Below are 12,285 nucleotides of genomic sequence, written 5' to 3'. Positions count from 1 at the left end.
ATAATAAAAAAGTTTATTTTTCTTATCCTACTTTGAACTTCTGCCCCAATGAGTCGCTATTATACATAGCTCCCTACATTTCCATACAGGGCATTCGCAACTCTGGCGTTTTTAAAAAAGTCCCTAGAAAAAAATCGACACAAAAATTTTGCTGCTGCATGTTAATGCAAATGTATGGCAAGCGGATCGCCCGACATTGCGCTTTTTTGTCGCGCAAATATAAGTGTATACATATATGCACGCATGTTTGTATAATGCCCCATTTTCGCGTTCTTGTAAGGCGTTTTTTAGAAGAACACAAAAAATTATTGCTAGAAAAGGTTCACTCGAACTTCATTCCCTCTCACCCTTTGATACTATGCTTCTGCTTTGATTATTTTTTTTTTTTTTCCCAGAGAAGTTGGCGATGATACAGCGCAAAAAAAAAGGGGGGGAAAGTAAACCAGCGAGAGCAGATCGAAAAGAGGCGCACAGAAAAGATAAAACCAACGCGAGGCAGAGAGATAAATCTAACGCGAGGCAGAAAGATAAATTTTACGCGAGGCAGAAAGATAAATTTTACGCGAGGCAGATACAGTTTTAATTCCGGCAAAGCGCCGCAGAGGAAGCCCCATCCCCTGCACAGCTGCGCATCATACATACTGACTACCCACGCATGTGTACGCCCGCCGAAGGGGGAATTCCCACGCCTGCACGTTTGAACTTTAAGGAGAAACGAGGCCTTCATCCGCGCGCACTGCAACATGCACCAAGATATTTTCACATACATATATAGTTAAATGCATAGTGGTAGAAGGACACACCTAGTTAGCTCCACATTTGAGGTATAACTTCTGCACTGCGTAGTATGCGCAACCGAGAAAGGGGAAACATACTAGAGCAATACAAACGTGTTGGGGAGCATCCCCCCTCAGTCTTTCTGAACAGAATCGTATGCGCCGTCCAGCCTTAACCGGGGTGGAACTCCATTTGTGTGGCATCGCAGGTAGAAGAGGGACCCCAGCGGAGGTTCAGCAAAAGGGAGAGAATAACTTCGCAGGGTTGAAATAACTTTAGCCACTGCTGAGCAATAGAGGGAAAATAACTCCTCAGGGTTGAAATAACTTCAGTCACCGCTTAGAAAAGACACCAAAATGAGTAGCGACAAAATGAGCAAGGAAAAACTGGCCAAGGAGAAAATAGAAAAAGGCCAGCACTACGAAGCGCACCAACTGATAAAATCACTTATAAACAGGAAGCTGCAAAAAAACCAAGTGAGCAGCTGCATGAGTATCATCTTCTACTTCTCGCAAAAAATGGCCAAAGCAGAACAGTACGTACTACTCTGCGATTTAATGTACCAGTGTTGCACAATTTTAACAGAACATAATATAAAATTTAGCGAAGAGTATGCGAAAAAAATAATCGAAATTTTTAACTTATGCCCCCCAAATTCTACAGAAGAAAAATATAAATTTATGAACAAGTGCATCATGTGGTCTACGAATGATGATGAAATATTTGGCTACTTAGATTTCCACAAAGCCATAGCATATGCATATTTTGAGGATAAAAAATATAGCTTAGCTCATAATCATTTTATATACCTAGAGGATAATGAAATATTATATAAAATATTTTGCCTTTGGCAAAAAGAAGCTTACCCGAGTGAATCCAATTTTTTCATTTTAAGGACCACACTATGTCTTCTTGTTCTGGACAAATTTGAACAAGCATTAGATTTGATAAATAAATTTGAACCCAATTTAGATCGAAAGGATGTCCCCCTTCCTATTCAAATTGCTTATTTAATTACTTGTTCGTGCTTATACAGAAGTGTGCCTTTATATGAAGACGTCAAGTATAAGTATCGACTCATATTAAATTACGATCCCGATTTTCAAAAATATATCGGCATACTAGATGATGTGGTGTTTAATAAGAGGAAGCACGACCTGTTTAGTATGTTCCAAAATATATTTGGCTGATTTGCACACAAGCGGGATCACACAAGCGGGATAACACAAACGGGATCACACAAACGGGAACTCACATTCGTGAATTTTGCAGCCCTTCATGAGGGTATGCCCTTTTTGGGGGGAGAAAGCGGCAGGGGGTGAGGAAATCTAGCCACGTCGAACAGATGGGAAAGTTGTACGTATTATCACTATCCGTGCACGTATGTGTTACTTCCCTAGTTATGTATATTCTTTTTTGTTGCCCTTCACTTTTACAAAGCTGTTCATTCCGCTGGGGTGGAACTCCCATCCGCTTTGAAAAAATCGCAGAGCGGGTTGCCACTATACCATGTGGAGTATATGCGGTAGGCATGTATAGTTATAAGGAGGCGAACGTAACACCTCACACCCGTGTTGGACTTCACGTAAAAGTGTAAGACCACCCAGAATGACATTAAATGGCTATGAAAAGGAAAGGCCTCCTGTAACTTTTTTTTTTTTTATACCCTCTTTTTCACACCAAAAAAAGAATCTTTGCAAAAATGGGGAAATATATACAACCCCAATTTAACCCATCCGGGAATATATGTGACATGGGAAATTATGTTCCCCTTATGGTTTTTCCATTATTTCTTTCCCCTACTGCGTTGGATAAAATAAACTTCGTACGGTTTCACCAATTTGTGCTTTAATTTTTTTTAGCATGCAAAATTCTTCTTCTTTTTTTGAGGTTATAATCCCTATTTTGGAAAGGCTTCCCGAAGGGAATAAAGCACATCGTCCGTTATTGTATCTTACCACTGATTCTTTTTAAGAGATGGGGAAAAATCATAAAGAAGGGAAGATACCCAAAAAGGGGGAGAGTACAAAATAGGGGGAGAGTACAAAATAGGGGGAGAGTACAAAATAGGGGGAGAGTACAAAATAGGGGGAGAGTACAAAATAGGGGGAGAGTACATAAATGGGGAAGAGTACAAAAAAGGGGAAGAATACATAAAGGGAATTTTTTTTTTCAGGGAATGTCTAATTTGTGTTGGCTTACATCATATCGTAAACTTAAAATATAAAATTAAAATTAAAAAAGTTTTTTTTTTTTTTTTTTTTGTGTGATCCGCACTTCGTTTTTCCTGCTTCTCACACAAATGCGCATTCTTCATTCCAAGTTTTTGAATACTCTTTTCGCTTACGCATCGCGGAAGGAAAAAAGGGAAGCTTATTCACGCACGCGACATGTCAATGAAGTAACGCCTCTGCTCAATAGCTACTAAAAACAGGAGGGCGTTCACAGATCAATAAAAATAAAAAAGCTGGAAAAAAGAACACCCTGAATATTTCCCGGAACCCCACTTCGAGATGGAAATTGTCGACGAAATTAAGGACTCCACCGTTAACGAAACGGATTTGATTTTTTACTACAGTTAGTTAAAATGACGCATATGCATCTTCTATCCCCCTATGGGGGAGGAACATCGATCCAGCGCTGGATGGGTGAACAGATTGCTTCATTCCACAAGAGGTGTAACAAGCAATGCGTTTAACGCGGCACGTTTTAAGAGGAATCGGAAGAGCAACCCTGCTAGAGTACACGCATCTGTACATCTGCGTACATATACACGCATACGTGCCTACACACATATATGCATGTGCGTCCTTTTTTTTCTTTCCCGCGCTGCGCCCCCCTTCCACAGGAAACCTTTGTCCAATCAACGACCTATGCAACTGGCTGAACTACAAAAATGGTACTGCAAAAGTAAAGAAAAACACGGGGCACATGAAGCACACGGGGTACATGAAGCACACTGAGCCCACGAAGCATACGCGCCCCTCCCCGCAAAGAAAGGCATAACCGTGTCAATTACTTGCAATAAATGCTGCCCCAGTTTATGCTTCTCAACCGAGTGATTCTCTCCTGCGTCGATTTCCTCTTCGGAAAATATTGCCATTAAATTCGCCCTTGAAATGTCAATAGCGTGATAGAAAAAGCAAAAAAAAAAAAAAAAAAAGACAATATATCAACAGAGAAACGGCATGGAGAAATAAAAACACCATTTAACAAAATTGTGAATGGCAATATTTCCACCCACTCGCACAAGCTGAGTGGTGCACATGAATGCCGCTAATCATGTGTACCTAATTTTTTTCTCTTTTTTTTCCTTTTTTTTCTTATATTTATATTTTTTTTCTTTTTTCTATGCAATTAGACATTAAGGGCAAGTACACCAGGCTGAACGACCCCCATTTTTTTGCCAAGAGGGAATTCTCCTTTACTTGTAAGAAGAATGACCAAGGGAAAGAAGAAATCTACATGAGGTGGCTGGTACGGCGTCACGAAAAAAAATAAAAAAGAATTGCCTGAATGAACGCATTTGCGTATGCATGTGAAAAACTATCCAAACAAACCCGCACAATTCACACACACACGCCAACGGTGCTTGCAGTTGGCTAATTACCCACAGAGTGTGCAACATTTTTTCTATCAGAACGAAATCGTAGCTGTATTTTTGTCCACCTCGAATCATGCATATCTCATTCCACATCTCACGCCACGTCACCCCCCACACACCTGTCCTTTTCACCCAGTCCTTTAACAACTCGGAGGAATTCAAGGACAAACTGCTATCCAACTTTGTGCCGATCAAATTTGATATCGGTGCAGTGTACAACTACCCAGTTTATCAGAAGGATCAAAAAGGGGACATATTTCACCCCGTTCAAAAGGTAACATCGCGTGTGGAGGATTCTTTTTTTTTTTTCGCCCCTATCGCCCCTTTTTTTTACCATTCGAGATAATCTCTACCCATTTTGCTCATTTCCCTACCCAAACATATGCACACACAATGCAGGAACTTATATTCGATATCGATATGAACGACTATGACGACATCAGAACTTGCTGTAACGACAAGAAGGTGTGCAAATTATGCTGGTAAGAATGAGAAAAAAAAAAAAAAAATCCTCATCCCATTTTTCACTAATTGCATGTGTGCATCATTTGGAAATATTTTGTTACTAATTTGTTTCTTCCCCATATCTTTTACTACCCCTGGAATATTATCCCCTTAGGAAGTTCTTAACAATAGCAATTGTACTTCTCGACACGGCACTGCGCGAAGATTTTGCGCTTCAAAACATTTTGTGGGTTTACTCAGGAAGAAGAGGAATACATTGCTGGGTATGATCCATCTTCCATGTCAACTCGTCTAAATCAATTTTGGCCTAATCATGACTAGCTATATGTGTGCAACCTTCTATTTTTACCCTGTTCACATTTGACCAAGGCGCACTTTTTTGTCTACTTCCTCCATTCGATTACCTTCTTAATCATGCACATTCATATGCACAATCACGCGTTGTGCTTCTCATACTGATCCTCTTTTTTTCCCGCCCTCTCCGCCAGGTTTGTGACGAATCTTGCCGTCACTACACAACTGATGCCAGAGCTGCCCTCGCAGACTATTTGAACATCCTATCGGTATGTAAAAGGATTAAACAAAAATAAATCACAATCCTTTTTTTTTATTTACACACCCAAGGCAATTTACTTTTCACAATATCATAATGTTGGGAGGAATTTTTGTGCATTTTTTTTTTCCCATTTTCTAGGGTTCGGATACAAAGAAGAAGAAGGTTTCCATATGGGGCAAGGAAAAATATCCAATGATTGAGTACTGCAGGGAATATGGGACATATTTAATGCGCCCCCGTGTCGGTCCCACTGCCGGTAGCTGCGGATGGGGGTCGCCAAAGTCTTCAGAATGTTTCCTTTTTCGGCGGAAGTGTAGATATACACTCATGTATATATATATATATATTATTTTTTTTTTTTTTTTTTTTCCCAATCGGCGTGCTTCCCAGGAGGGCCTTTGAAATCTGCTACAAGTACTTCGAAATCCTGATGGAAGAACAGGACTTCTTCAAGAAGGGGTCTCCCCACGTAAACAAGATAATCGATTACCTACCCTACGGTAAGGATTAAAAAGTAGTGACCCTTACTTTTCATGGGTAGAGGGAACTGCGACAGGAAGGAAAGGAGAAAAAATTGGCCTTTCAGACAATAGCCTACTAAGCGAAGAGTTGTGCAGAAATATTCCGTTGCAGTTATTGTGCGCATCGCATTAATCTGTCCCTTTCCCCGCAGCAACGGCCAAGAATGTGGACCCTGTGAAGAGCGCCAAAATTAACGAATTCAAAGAGTTTATCGATAACAACAACTTCAACTCGAAGGAACTTTTCGAAAAAGTAAGAAAAACGGAATCACATGAAAATGATGGGGGATTTACTTGGAACGTTTCTTAACTGGGAATTCCCAATTTTGCATTAGGTCCCCATCCCCGGTACTCCTCACACATATATGTATTCCCGTAGATGCAGAATTTATTCACGTAGCTCACCCTTCTGACGCTGCAATTTTTTTTTTCCCCCCCCTCCAGTTGAGCTCAATCTATGGCTTCCTAACCCCCGGCAATTACTTTAAGAAGAAAGATTCGAATGCGAATTTAATTATTCCCTCATACATCAAAGAACTGGTTTTTCATTTCACGTACCCACGACTTGATATTAACGTTAGGTTAGTACTGTTCACCCGCACTGGTGAATTGGACCGACGAATTGGACCGACGAATTGGACCGACGAATCGTCTCATTGCTGCACTGCTGCACTGCCGCACCGACGAAGCGTCACCACTTTGCCCCTTCCCCCCCGCAGCAAAGAAATAAACCACCTGCTCAAAAGCCCCTTTTGTATTCACAACGGCACAGGTAGGCGGGCGAATGGGACACTCGAAAAAGCCATTTTGTGGACGAATTAAACGCTCCTCACCCCTTTTTTTATGAGCGTACACCCTATGCAGTAAAACACAATATACACATTTGTACTTTCCCACAGGAAGAGTGTGCGTTCCACTGAATATAAAAAACATAGACAATTTCAATCCCCAGTTGGTACCCACACTAAGTAATTATCCTCTTCCAGCCACATGCCATATGTGTGTTTTATGCTTATGCTGGTACGCGTGCCGATGGGTATATATGCACCTGCCTAACCTCATACACACACTCTTGTGCTCACCCCCCTCGATAGAATTACTGAGGGAACAATTTGACGACCCACAAAATGCCCACGGTAAATCACCTAATGAAGATAATTTCAAAATGCTATACATGTTTGAAAAACTTAACGGAATGATAACGACCTGAAGTAAGACCACCGCTATTTTCGTCCTTTTTTTTTTTTTTTTTTTTCAGTTGACCCTGAATATAGAACATCTCTGAAGCTATATGTCGATTACTTTCGTCAGAATTTTTTGGAAAACATCTTGTTATCATGCGCGGACAAAAGGAAAAGTAAAAGGGTTACCTGCGATTCTTCGCATGGCTGTTCGAGTGACCCACCGTAGTTTTGTGTCCTATCACTAAGCCACATTTTGTTCATCTCCATCTTTGAACATACGCACCATAGCAAACATCATTTTCCATTTTTCTCACATCAAATGATACCCAAAGGTGACATTTTCGTTATTCTTCTTTTTTTTTTTCTTCTTATCAAAGGAATAAGTGAAGGCCCCAAATATATTGACTATAGCAACCTATGATGAATCCAAAGAGGCGCCCTTTTCCCGACACAATTGAGAGTTCAGTGCTAATGAACCCCTATTTACAATTTTTCCTTTTTTCCTCATGCATTAAAAAGGACCTTGCTTTTATGGACGTGCTTTTTTTTTTTTATTATTCTCATTTTCGTGAGTACCATATTTGTGTAGTTAAAATGGTCCCATATATGTGTTCAGGTTTTTTTTTTTTTTTTTAAAACACAAAATTTATATTATTCCTTTCCATTTTAACTGAAAAACTTTGCACAAGCTTGTATCTTCAAATGGTGGATTCTTTTAAGAGGTGAAATTTAGAAGCTGGTCGAACCATTTTGTGCACACGTACTTATTTGCACGGATTTTATCATATTTCTTTTTCGGCATTTTACTGAAGAATTTATCTGCAAATTTTTTTCGCGAAATTTGACTGCCGCGTTTTTTCAGAATTTTTAAATGTTGTTCACAAATTAGCTGTTTTCCTTTCCTCCTTTGTTAAGGAAAATATTATTCTTCCTTTTCTATAAGAATTACTGAGATGTTTCTTTCTTTTTCCTCTTTTTACTCTTTATCCTTTTTTTTGTGTTGTTACTCCACCCCTGCGTTGCTTTTTTCTCTTGCCTGATTTGTTCTAGAATAATCCAACTCAGATCGACGAAAAAATGTCGATATATGATTAACTTCGCTATATAACTTTACACACTTTTATAATTAAACAACGAAAAGAATGTGTTGGCACTTTACAGGTGCACAGATATGTTAATATGCAGAATTCATTCTTTTCACATTTCTATGAGGTCTTTCCCTTTTGGCAAGCGACTTGGACAGAATCTTACGTATCTGACACTTCGCTATCTGTTTGTTTTTTCACTTCAAATTGTGATTACAGAAATAATTCCTGCGTGGGTTATGTTCCTCGTGTGTGTAACCAAAATGGTCTATCTTTCAAAGTGGGTTCCTCACACGTTACCACTTCGTACGACAAGCATTTATCTGTACAGACATGATATGTACAAGACTGAACTATCCATGTAGATTTCCCAATCTCTGCGATCATTAACAATGTAGGGATAAATCAACGATATGTTACACGGTCACGGATGCTGGTGTGTGGAGAAAACGAATTTGGATGCACCCCGATATAATTCGTCCTTCCTTTGCACACTCCATAGAATGCATCATTATGCAAGATTCACAGAAACCAATGCCTTTATCAAGTATATGAAAAAACTGGGGGAACCAATCTAAATTTTCAAGCAGTTGCTATCATGCCGGGGGGTAAATTTACGCCCTATAGCTCAGTACAAAAACTGCCAATACTAAGTTCCACGCTTTTTTTCAAACATTTATTTGCACAAACACATATTTTGAAGGAATAATGCTCTGCAATTCATGGGAAATAAAATATACAAAACCTGTTGGGGACATTTTCCATTTTCCATCTTCTGCTTCCATCCCTTTTATCAAATATACACATTCCGCGAAAAAAAATAAAAACATAAAGCTACTTACTTGTGCATAATACTCACTGTGTGATGTATTAAAGCACTAAGACTTCATGCCAGCTGCGCGGAGATCTCATGCCATCGGTGCGCAGGGTACATTATTATTAACTCAGGTAGTGATATTCATCATATGTAAGAAAAACTTATGTGTTTTATTAAAATGTAGTGATTTCTCAATCATTCGAAAAGCATAATATATCTTTGAACATTGTCTCATCTGACTTTACAGTCAATTTCATATCCCCGGTTGTTATATCCCTTTGACATCCAAATGCTTCTTTTTCATTAACGTTAATAGCATTTTACATTTCACATTCCACATACTTCATCTTATCCATTCACGCGTACTACAGTATCAACACAGCGTTTAAGTACTCACGTGGAAAGCGCTGAACATATTCAAAAAAACTCTGTAAAATCATCCTGCAAAAGCTTCATTTCTTTACTTAGTTGCATATTCTTTCCACTGCGCGCTAGTACATTTGCTAGGTTTACCCTTAGGAGTATTTTTTTTTTCCTTCAGGGGAAGATAATGCGTTGTTAATTTTTTCAGCCGTGCTACAGACTTCTTCAATCTATTCCCCACCTTGTCCTGTGCTTAGACTGCTTCATTTTTTTACTGCTTCATTCCTTGATAGCTTCATTCCTTGATTGCTTCATTCCTTGATTGCTTCATTCCTTGATTGCTTCTTTCCTTTATTGATTTTTTCCTCGATTGATTTTTTCCTCTATTGATTTTTTCCTCGATTACTTCTTCCCTCGATTGCTTCTTTCCTCGACTGCTTCTTTCCTCGATTGCTTCTTTCCTCGATTGCGTAATCACGAGGGCACGCAATTGTGCAAGGCTCCACGTACGCAAACAAGTAAGGGCCTCTAAAATGAGTAATTCGCCGTTATCAATGGGGGAAACCCCCTCTGAGTTGGTCCTCACTCCTTCTCGTACTACCGAAGACGCTGACAACGCGTGGGAAAAAAACAAACAGCAAAGCGAAAAATATGTAGAAATAAATCACGAAAAAAAAAAAGCACTTCTCGGGGATGAAAATGGTAAATCCCCCTGGGTTAGCGAAAACACAAACAGCCTGAATTGTGATGATGTGAAATACAACCACTCCCCTAGCTCAAATAGCGACATCATCGGAAAAATGAAAGCATACGCTCCATTTAAGCTGAAAGTGGGTGCTGTGTCTGGGGAAAGTACTGAAAATGAGCACACTCCTGTAGGAACGTATGTGGAGGACACACTGGAGGCACTGGCAGGGAACTACATGCATACAAATGACGACACAAATGAAGAGACAAATATCGGCACAAATGATGACACAAATGATGACGCAAACACGGACATTAATGCGGAGGATACTGTGGGGGGAAGCCTTGAAATACACAAACGGGCATGCTCGGGGAAAACGCCTAACATACGCGGTGCATCGCACCCTGCGCGGGGGTTCTCAACACTCGGCAGGACCTTCGCGGAGGACGCGGAAAACGGCAATTTTCCTCTCATCGGAGCTTTCGACACGGAGCACTGCGCGGACTACGGGGCGAGCTACGGGACTAATTACAGCATAAACTGTGGATCGCACGGTGGATCAAACTACGGAACGAGCTGCGGGACGAACTACGCTACTAACTATGCAAATAACTGCGCAACGAGCTACGGCACAAACTACAGCACAAACTACAGCACAAACTATGGAACAAACTACGGAACGAACTACGGAACGAACTACGGAACGAACTACGGAACGAACTACAACACAAACTATAACACAAACTACAACACGAACTATGGCAGGCGCTTCCTCCCCAACCCTTCCCAAAGCTTCAGCCCCAGCGCAAAAAATTTGCCATTTCACGAAAGGGGATTGCTGAAGACGCCTCCATCTGGAATGTACACATTTTTTCGTCCCAACAAAAAATACGAACTCTTGAAGTACAATAATCAAATAAAAAAAGGAGTAAAGAAAAACTGCGCAATAAATGAAAAATATCATAAAGCAAAAAATGAGTACACATCAAACACAGCAGATGTTCCTCCTTTTAAAAGCGCAAATAAGTATGCCTCATGCAATTGTGCAGTTCTGCATAAGAATATGATGAGCACAAACAAAAAGGAAAATGAGTGCACCGATATAAAGCAAATACACAGCGATTTTATTTATTTAATTATAAAATATCTATACTATGAAAGAATTCTCCCGGAAGCAAATGAAGTAAAAAGGAAGATAAGTAAGTACTTCCCAGACTGTGGGATCCTCAACACAAATTTCGTAAACATATGTAGGGAGGATATCAGTCAGAGATTTTTAATATGCAGGATAAATTCACATGAAGAAGAAAATGAAGAAGAGGTAGAAGAAGAGGAAGAAGAAGAAAAAAGAGAAAAAACATATTTTAGGAAGACATTTAATAACGAAAATATCTGTATATACCTCAGAGATATATCCAAAGATTTCTTTATAAATCCTAATGACGATACTGAAAGCGTTTTGCAGTACATCCCTCTCCTGTTCATTCATATTATTGACAGGTTTAGGTTACAGTCCAGTAAGTGCAAGAAAAAAAGCTGTATTTTCATTTTTCTTCTTTGTGATTGATTTTGTTATATGTGCAACTCGGAGTTAGGACAGGCTACAGTTAAATCCGTAGTGACATAATATGCCGTTTTCATTTTTGTGCGTTTTAACTTGGAATCCATCCTCTCGAATCCGCTTAGAGAAAATTCCCAAGCACATGTATTGCTGTGTCCTTACTTACATTTACATTTCCTTCCCTTGAGCCATTTTTATTTCAGTGCATAATATATCTACATTTATATGTGCATATTTTTCATTGTTGGGTCCACATGCCCGCTTAAATTCTGTAGAACTGCTGCTTTATTGCACATCACTACAACGTGGAAATAACTTTAGTTCGTTTGTTTATTTGTTTGTTTGTTTATTTGTTTGTTTGTTCGTTTATTTGTTTGTTTGTTCGTTTGTTTGTTTGTTTTCTTTTGCTTCTTGTGTGAAGTTCTAGCTAATGAACCGACGTGCACATCTAAACTAAGCACATGCCTGCACGACATAATGTGCGTAACGAAACAAGGACGCCTTCACGAGCTGATTAGTGCCTTCTCGGGTTCTATGGGGCTCGCTGCACGTTACTGTGTGCATATTTCTTCGTGCCACTGCTTCGTACATGATTCTGCGTGCCTGTTTTTATCTGCATGCTTCGTAGTACGCATGTGTTTACTCGTCTGTCCGTAAACATTGA

General features: G+C 39.7%; 3 protein-coding genes across 3 annotated transcripts in view; all 3 read left to right on the top strand.

The window, feature by feature from the left end:
* Window positions 1–1,133: 1,133 nt before the first annotated feature.
* Window positions 1,134–1,967, top strand: PCYB_127650 (hypothetical protein; the record flags this gene model as incomplete). The annotated part of the gene is made up of 1 exon (XM_004224099.1): window positions 1,134–1,967. One exon carries the CDS (start codon window positions 1,134–1,136, stop codon window positions 1,965–1,967), a length of 834 nt encoding a protein of 277 aa, XP_004224147.1.
* A 2,161-nt stretch (window positions 1,968–4,128) lies between these two features.
* Window positions 4,129–7,333, top strand: PCYB_127640 (DNA primase small subunit; the record flags this gene model as incomplete). The annotated part of the gene is made up of 12 exons (XM_004224098.1): window positions 4,129–4,254; window positions 4,518–4,655; window positions 4,781–4,846; window positions 5,005–5,109; window positions 5,335–5,409; window positions 5,541–5,602; window positions 5,793–5,902; window positions 6,076–6,176; window positions 6,368–6,504; window positions 6,643–6,695; window positions 7,018–7,059; window positions 7,182–7,333. The coding sequence occupies 12 exons, from the start codon at window positions 4,129–4,131 to the stop codon at window positions 7,331–7,333; spliced, it is 1,167 nt and encodes a 388-aa protein (XP_004224146.1).
* A 2,572-nt stretch (window positions 7,334–9,905) lies between these two features.
* The window catches only part of PCYB_127630 (hypothetical protein), a gene marked incomplete at both ends in the record, with an annotated part of 5,442 nt that continues 3,062 nt past the window's right edge, over window positions 9,906–12,285 (top strand). The window contains 2 exons of the mRNA XM_004224097.1: window positions 9,906–10,224; window positions 10,987–11,577. Coding sequence (XP_004224145.1) covers window positions 9,906–10,224; window positions 10,987–11,577 — 910 coding nt within the window. The remainder of the gene's footprint in view (window positions 10,225–10,986; window positions 11,578–12,285) is intronic.

Source organism: Plasmodium cynomolgi, chromosome 12 (assembly GCF_000321355.1).
Source record: "Plasmodium cynomolgi strain B DNA, chromosome 12, whole genome shotgun sequence".
NCBI lineage: Eukaryota > Apicomplexa > Aconoidasida > Haemosporida > Plasmodiidae > Plasmodium > Plasmodium cynomolgi.
This window is presented reverse-complemented; position numbering and strand designations above follow the sequence as displayed.